At 40.3% G+C, this 8,671-nt stretch overlaps 3 protein-coding genes across 3 annotated transcripts in view; 1 reads left to right on the forward strand and 2 right to left on the reverse strand.

Annotated features, from left to right (window-relative positions):
• Window positions 1-1,280: 1,280 nt before the first annotated feature.
• Window positions 1,281-2,138, forward strand: AK88_02599 (triosephosphate isomerase; the record flags this gene model as incomplete). Its single annotated transcript, XM_012480224.1, has 2 exons — window positions 1,281-1,392; window positions 1,504-2,138. The coding sequence occupies 2 exons, from the start codon at window positions 1,281-1,283 to the stop codon at window positions 2,136-2,138; spliced, it is 747 nt and encodes a 248-aa protein (XP_012335647.1).
• Window positions 2,139-2,870: 732 nt separating this feature from the next.
• Window positions 2,871-6,868, reverse strand: AK88_02600 (uncharacterized protein; the record flags this gene model as incomplete). Its single annotated transcript, XM_012480225.1, has 5 exons — window positions 2,871-3,012; window positions 3,199-3,260; window positions 3,386-3,460; window positions 3,599-3,739; window positions 3,872-6,868. The coding sequence occupies 5 exons, from the start codon at window positions 6,866-6,868 to the stop codon at window positions 2,871-2,873; spliced, it is 3,417 nt and encodes a 1,138-aa protein (XP_012335648.1).
• Window positions 6,869-7,067: 199 nt separating this feature from the next.
• Window positions 7,068-8,671, reverse strand: part of AK88_02601 (uncharacterized protein) — a gene marked incomplete at both ends in the record, with an annotated part of 6,358 nt that continues 4,754 nt past the window's right edge. Inside the window, one exon of the mRNA XM_012480226.1 lies at window positions 7,068-8,641. Within this exon, the coding sequence (XP_012335649.1) occupies window positions 7,068-8,641 (1,574 nt within the window). The remainder of the gene's footprint in view (window positions 8,642-8,671) is intronic.

Consider the following 8,671-nt stretch of genomic DNA (forward strand, 5'->3'; position numbering starts at 1 on the left):
TATACATGTGCTGTACTTCCTTCAATTTTTTTTTTTCTCTCTATAAATACATAAACACATACTCATTTGGATTTGTAAATTAAAATTTTATTCTCCCATAATTATGCCAAATGACAGCAGCTTGTGGATGTTTTTTTTTTCCTCCTTAATCACGCCAGCGAGTCAGCTGATGCACCAACTCCCTCTCTCGGCCGTTCAATTCAGGAATGTCACTATATATAATTTATGGCCATTGGGGCATGTACCCCAAATGTACACAGGAAGATGTGACCTCCTTCGGGCTCTCCAAAGGAAAGCACATGGACGTACGCTGGGACAGCTCTTATGCAATGATCACAAAGACGATGACACTAAAAAAAAGTACAAAAAAATGGAACAAAATGGAACAAAAAATGTACCAGAAATAGGAAAGCTACACTGAAATGTAAACTTTACAATTTAAAAAAAAAAGAGAAAAAACCACACGCTAAATTAAGCCCCCCCTCCAAAAAAAAAAAAAAAAAAAATGAACAAAAATAACATCACATCATTTCAAACAAATTTATAATGCGTACCCCGTCATGATGGTATTTATTTTTTCTCCACAACGTAAGTAAACACTTTTGTAAAAAAAAAAAAAAAAACATTTTTCTTTTAAGCCCCTACCGCCTTCATATAAATGAAACATTGTTCCACAATTCAGTTCCTTTTAACTTTCTTAAGAAGTATCTTTATTCAAATTAATTATTTTTTCAATTCCTCTGTTGTTGGTTTTTTTTTTTCAAAATTGTAACTTTCTCATTGTATTTACTTTCTTAATTGCCAATTTTAGTGACCATCACTCTCAGGATTCAACGTAAGTTTTTTTTTTTTTTCTCTTTTTTTGTACAAATAAAAAATTGTGCTAAAAATGTATCCATACGTATATAATGGATCGCCCTGTACGCACATATACTTATGTATCTAAATATGCCTGTAAATTTATTCCTACATTTTTCGTACCGTCGCCTACATACGCTCACACTTTGTGCAAAATATATGCCCATTTGTTTATTCACCATATGAGCGACTGTGTGTTTATCAAATGAGTAGCTGTGTATTCACCATATGGGCGACTGTGTATTCACCATATGAGCGACTGTGTACTTCCTAAAATGGTTTTCTCTTTACATACCAAACGTATCACCTGTTTGCGCACGAAAATGCTGACTCCACGGTCATTTTCCCCACCTTTTTGAAGGCCCCTGTGACAAGCCACGCCACCCTCCACACATTGCTAACGTCTAAATCCACCCCGCAAAATGAGCAGAAAATATTTCGTAGCAGCCAACTGGAAATGCAATGGAACCCAGGAAAGCATAAAGGCCCTGACGGCTAGCTTTAATGAGTTGGACGTTGACCCCGCCAAGCTGGGTAAGTCGTGCAGGAGGAACTGCGCCACGGCCATGTAGATGTCTATGCGGGCATGATTAATGCTCCGTGACGATTTCTCCATGCCAATGCTGAACCCCCTTCCAATTGCAGATGTTGTCGTTTTCCCCGTGAGCGTGCACTACGAATTGGCAAAGAGCTTGCTGAAGCCAAAGTTTCACACAGGCATACAAAATGTATCAAAGTACGGAAATGGATCCTACACAGGAGAAATCAGCGCAGAAATTGCCAAGGACCTTAACATTGAATATGTAATCATTGGACATTTTGAAAGAAGAAAATATTTTAACGAAACGGATGAAGATGTAAAGGAGAAACTACAACAGTGTTTAAAAAATAACTTAAAAGTTGTTGTCTGTTTTGGTGAGTCATTAGAACAGAGAGAAAAAAATCAAACCATCGACGTGATAAAAAAACAAGTCAACAGCTTTGTTCATTTAATTAACAACTTCGATAATGTTGTTTTGGCATATGAACCAATTTGGGCCATTGGAACGGGAAAGACAGCAACACCTGAACAAGCCCAAGAGGTCCATAAGGAAATCAGAAATATTGTTAAAGAAAAATGTGGAGAAAAAAATGCTAACCAGATCAGAATTCTGTATGGGGGTAGTGTTAATACTGAAAATTGTGTATCCCTAATTAAGCAGCAAGATATTGATGGGTTCCTAGTTGGAAATGCTTCCTTGAAGCCATCCTTTGTTGACATTATCAAAAGTGCTATGTAAACAAATAAGAGAGAGAGCGAGAGTGACCTTTGTAGGGAAGTCATCACCGTGATTATGTTTTCATCTTCATCATCATCATCAGCAGCGCTGAGGAAAATGGCAACCCCGACCCCACCCTTCCGACGCCGTTACATCCTGTACATTATTTTTTATATAAGAGTTATGTATAAATATACCTCCATCACATCAGTTGTACTATTCAGCAACTGTTGCAACATCTGTACATATACACATACACATATTAATATACTTTTTTGCGTACGCTTTGTGCTCGTGATATACTAAGCCGTGCATAGGATTAGATCCATTCACACATTGCATCTTCACATAATGCCATTTGGTTTATAAGAAAGAAAAAAAAAAAAAAATTCACAAGTTAAAAAAAAAAGACAAAAAAAAAAAATAAAACGTCAATTTAGAGATTCATAAAGGATGATATAAATAATTAATAATAACACTTCAATTTTATTTGAAGAGTGAACAAAAAAAAAAAAAAAAAATGAACACTCCCACGTGGAGGACGCGCCAAACGAAGGGGTTATGCGTACGAATGAATAAAGCGAATTAAGATAAACTCGCCAAATGAGGACACATATTAAACACACATATAACGTCGAAACAAAAAAAATAAGTAAACTTAAAAAGGAAGCGAAAACGCCAAAAGGTGTAACAAAAAAATGATCAAATGGGAGGTGTCGCAAAGGTGACATATGGGGATTCACCGCGCAGCCCTCACTGAGATGACCTGTTCTTCTGAATGATCTTCGATATGGAGGGCAACAGGTCCTGGGTGAGGGTAACGTTCAAGTACTTCTTCAGGGTACCCATAATTGTGTACGCCGCTAAATATTCGTCCATTTCGTCTACGTTTATTCTACACGGGGAGCCAAAGTAGGGGTGAAAGTGATGAGTAGTTAGACCAAGGAGAGGGGAAGAGACGTGAGGGGACACCTTCCTCTTTCATGTTGCATTATTTTGTACGCGTCCCTCCTGTGCATAAGATGTACGTTCAATTATCTCTCCCAACGTGTGCGACGTGTCGAAAAATTTGAGTGCCTACCTGTTCTTTATCTTTTCGTTAATCCCCTTGGTTTGCGCCAGTTCTTTTATTTTCCGCTCGATCTGTTGGGGTGTGAGGAAGGGGTAATTATGGACAAATGGTAAATATGGGTAGACGGCAAAAAAGGAAAAGCAGCGGCTGAGCAGACCCATCTGCACGCCTGTATACACCGCTACACCCATCGAACCTCCTGAAAATTATCCGTTTTGTTCAAATTCAAGCAGGATGATATGGACCTCACAAAGTAGGACTGCGTTTTGAGCTGTAAAAGGGGGGGGGGGGCAAGACATTGTAACGTATGTGCATGCGTGGGGGAGGAAGACGAAAGTTGGTCTGTCTACCCAAATGCACCAACCCCTCACGAGTGTACGCGACGGCATGGACGTGTCCCATAACGCACCTTTGAGTTCATCGAATTCATATGCGGGATGATGTTGCAGATTTTGTCAATGCTGTAGAGGTTCATGTACGTCTTAATTATTTTGCTGATTATTTCTTTCGAATGCTTGTTGATTATGTATTCGGCCTTTTCGAAGGAGTCCTGCGGGGTGCAAGTGGCGCAAAAGTGGTTTACACGTGGTTTAGACGCGGTTTACACGTGATTCACACGCCGTTTACAGGCGGTGTAGAGTGGGCGTAGACGCGGCGCGTTCTGCGAGCCGGCTTGCCGTACATTGGAATATTTGGACATCTCCAAATTCTTCTGGTACAAACTTCTGACTATGTTCAAGCAAGTTCTGTCCATGTCGCTCCTTCTGACGTCCTTCAAATCTTGTTGCAAAATTAAAAGCACATTCCTCCGGAACAGATAATACTTCTGCCCATTCACATAGTAGCTCTTCCACTTCTTTATCACATTTATGTACTCATCAAATTTGGTAGAATTTATCGAAATTATTGAGGCGACTTTGTAAAAGAAGGAAGTAAATAAGGGGAACTGTTCATACACCATAAAGGACAAAAATTTTACAAACTGGAGTACGAAAAAAATATTATCACTTTTTAATTCGCTACATATACTTATGAATATATTGACCAATTCTGTCTTTTCAAATTTCATTAATTTGTCATGTAGGTCATTTATTTTCTCTTCAATATTGGGCATATTCTCTGTGCATTTTTCATTCCATTTTGTGAATTCGCTAATTTTGAACCCGTTGTTGGATTCACTCATGGGGTTCTTTTCTACGTACATCTTTACAAACTCGTTCAGGTAGTTGTGTTCCGTCGTGGCCTTCGAGTTGTGCAGGCCGACTGGCACTAAGCCGCTCGCCAAGCCAAGGCCACTCACCGAACCGATGACACTAACACTACCAACACTGCCAGCCATGTTATTACCGCTAACCATACCAATGCCGCTCACCAAGGGAACGATATTAACCCCGGGCCCCATCACGTGGCCACCCCCTGACTCACTTCCCATTTGGACACTGCTCATGGTGAATTCTGCAGACGGCCCGGGCATATTACAAGACGTCACGGTGGCATTCATCTGAGTATTAGGATTATTCTTCCTCGACAATGCAACAGAGCATTTACCAAAATCGTCGTGGCTGCTTCCCCCATTGGAGTTTCGAGCCAAACTAACATCCATCTTTTTGGCCAAATTATCCTTCTCACTGCTTTGTAGATGAGCGTAACCCTTCTCATCCCCTTGGGGATGCGTCTCACCCATGGTTTGACTGAAATCCCGTTTTTGCACATTATCACTTTTTATATAATTTACATTTTCGCGAAAAATATTTTGGTACACTTCTACAATTTTCTCAGATGCGTCCAATTTATTTTTAATATTCTGCAGCTCCTGCTTTTGCTCCAGTTGTTCAATTTTTTGGTCATACAAAATTTTCTGATTGTCAAAATTTTTTTTTATTTCATTCATTTCGTTAAATAAATTTTGGCACATTTTTTTATACGTGCCTTCATTGGTTTGCTCACGTGTGTCTGCCTGGGTTGGGTTACCCTTTTGGAGAGCGGCCTTTCTCCTTCTTCCTTCCCCATCCGCATCATCACTGGAGTATGCAGCGGAATGGGCACACGAATTAGTGTTGGACTGATCGCCGGGGTGCCCACCCCGAAGGCTCCCCCCCCCTGAGCACTTTCTAAGCTTCTTGATGAGCATGATTTTCTCCTTGGCCTCACTTTTAAGCAGGTCCTTCAAATTCCTGATCTCTTTGTTAAGCATGCACATCTCAACCTCGTAATGCTTCGAAATGTCTAGGCATTGCTTATCAACCAGAGTGGTGTGCTTTTTGTTCAGTACCTGCTTCACAGTAGCAGCTGCATCCTGTTTGCACTTGTCAATTTCGTCCAATACTACCTGGTACTGCTTTTTCAACTTGTCCAATTCGCTATCCTTGCTACTTATTTTGTGATTCAGTTTGTTGACTTTATTTTTATATATATTAATGTCCTTCTCATAATTAGCAATTTTTTTTCCTTGTTCAGCTATTTTAAGATTTAAGTTTGTCCTTTCCTTAATGTCTTTCTTTTTCACAAGTTCGTTCTTTTGCAGCACTTCTATTTTCAATTTTTCATTCTCTTCATTCAGATTCTCTATCTTCTTTTCATATTCGTTCAGCTTGTTTATTTCTCCTAACAAGGAGTTCATTTTTTTATTTTTCGCATTATTTTCATTCGTCAACAAGTAAATTATATCTATACAATTATACAGGACATTTTTCCATTTCACTTGATTCTTTTCTTTGTCTTCTTTTGGCAATTTTATTTTTTTTTTTATTTTATTCAATTTGAGATGATTATTCAGCTTCTCAATTTCGTTAACATCTTCTTCATCCAGCATAACAGTTTCTTTGTTCGGTTCCCTTCCCATGTGTTGACTGCCCTGTGATGATTGAACCTCGTCTCCATATTGTTTACCTATGGTTTGATTCACTCCGTTGTTACAAATAAGAGTGCTGTTCTTCTCTCTCAGCTCCCCTGCGCCCCCTTCAACTGGCGCGACATCTTCGTCTATCCCCCCCTGGTCACGCTTCGATGCATGACTCAAATTTGGCTCCCTTTCAACTTCGCCCAGAACATCCTTGCTGTCTATGTCCGTATTGCCCCTCCTACTCAGCAACCTCTCAACAACGTCATTTATGCTGTCCTTTATTTTTTCCCTGATCAGTTCTGCCAGTACGTCTTCATTAATGCGGTTGGTGGAGACGTCCCCAGGCACTGCACACGCAGAGTGTTGCGTCTGGTGTGATATGGGCCCGAAGTGTTTGTTAGCAGCACTACTATCGATGCGTCCCTGCGAACTGCCAAATATCAACCCCCGTATATCATTCGCATTGACGCTACCAAAGCTGCTATTTATGTAGTCGAACCAATACTGCCTCAAGTCACGCCCGTCCATGACTTCCCTCCTCCTGTCAGAAACGTAACCCTCTCCAGAGATTATCCTAACCGTGTTGTCGGTATTTCTTGATTCGGAGAAATCACTGCTCTCTTTCCCTCCGAAATCGGCAGTCTCGCCTAACTTGTTCAAACCACTTTTGCTCCCCACAGGAAGTAATTCCCTCCCCACAAAGGAACCATTATAAAAACTCATTCCATTGCCCTCATCCATATGCGCATTCGTCATTCCATCAGCAGGTATAATGGCATTGGCGTGTTTACTGGCCACACTTCTATGCATTACACTCCCTTCTTCACAATTACCCATGTGTGCTTTCTCAAAGAAGGATGGCAATTCATGTGATTTGTTTATGTCCACAAAGCCCACAACACCATCGTACGTATGCTTATTAACACCTCCAATATCTACGGTGATGTTTTTTTTTTTCTTAACCGCATTTGCATAATTTGGTCTTCTCTCCCCTACATCGTTATAATGACTACTCCTCAGATATACATGTTCAGAACTATTGGAGAAGTTTTTTTTTTTTCTCTCTGCCTTCGATTGAGTATTTGCTGGTGTTGTGAAGAACATCCCTCTCATCATCGCTATGCTTGTGCAAATTGCTCAATTTGGTGAAAATGATTCCGTTTTTCGCGTTGGACAGATCGCTTCCACGTATTATTGTTCCCTCCTCCGAATCCATCTCTTTCATAGTGTTATAGCTCCTTTCATTATTGTAATTGACATTCTTGCTCACCTCTGTGTGGTCACCAGCGTTTATGTTATGCTCACTTTTGCTCCATCTGCTATGGTTCTCTTCCTCGTGGCTAGCTAAATTTACAGTGCTCCTTTTTAAAGAATTAAAACGAACAGGAGGGTTATCAACCCCCGTGCTGTATTCACGAACATACACATCTGTGTGTGGGTCCTTATCAAACTTGTTTACCAAACTGGTGCTTTTTTTTATATCCCCAAAACTGGCACTCCTATGAATTGCAAATTGGTCTATTTGGTTAATTCCTGTTTGAGACCTTTGCAACATCATGGAGTTAACCACCAAATTGTTTTTGCTTACATCAAAGGGTCTGTCATCATGGGTATCTACCTTACCATTCCATGGGCTGGCATATTGGTAGTCTCCTCCCCTGTGCAACGCGCCTTCCCCAAAGGAGACCTCGTGGACGCCTGGCTTCTCCATTATTGAATTAGCTAGCGACATGTCTCTTAACATCAAACTTCTTCCCAAATCACACCCGTGGGGTAACGCGTCACTTACATGCTTCATCATCTGTAGCGGCATGGTTCTCTCCCTGTCACACTGCTTGGACTCGGCGAACAGGTTTTCCCGAAACGATTTCGTATTTATTATATGAAATTGATTTGAACAAAATATATTGTCATTAAAACTGACGTTATTGTTTGAGACAAAATTGCCCAAAAAATTTACGCCTCTATTCTCTGCAATCCTTCCAGTAGTGGTTGCACTACCTTTTCCAATTTCATCTCGTCCATATTTTCCCCTCATTATTTCATTGTATTCCTCTTTAGTCTTTACAAAATTGTACTTTTGCGATGTGGAAGCCTTCAGAAGGGTCCCACTCTCTCCTCCTCCTCCTCCTCCTCCGCCCCCTCCATTGTAGCTCCTTCTATATTTAGTATCATCCCCTTGGTTAGAGACCATACTTTTAAATTTATCCAAATGGGAAACAGCACTCACTTCTTCCTCCGTAACAAAATGGCTATCCCTTTTTTTGTCCTGTTCTCCTTTCGAAATTAAGTCTTCAATTATTTGTGGATTCTCGCTTGGTGGCAAATAACTGCCACTACCCTTTTCAGCCTCCGCCCCAGGGTGGACAACTCCACCTTTTTCATCATCACAAGGATAATGTACATTTCCCTCCTGCTCAAGTCCATTTTTGCTCGTCTTTCCAGCCAAATAATATGTAATAAATGGTGTGTTCGTCCCCTCTTCATCTTTGTCCTCTTTCAAATTAGCAGGAGTCTCCAGTTCGCTCATATTCATCTTCCCAGCTGTTTCGAACTTTAAATAATCAAAATAGCTCTTCGAGAAACTTTTACTTGGAGTTTTATTTAAATCTACATCGTTTAGGTACATCTTATTTAAGT

The sequence above is a fragment of the Plasmodium fragile genome (assembly GCF_000956335.1).
Source record: "Plasmodium fragile strain nilgiri unplaced genomic scaffold supercont1.26, whole genome shotgun sequence".
Classification (NCBI taxonomy): domain Eukaryota; phylum Apicomplexa; class Aconoidasida; order Haemosporida; family Plasmodiidae; genus Plasmodium; species Plasmodium fragile.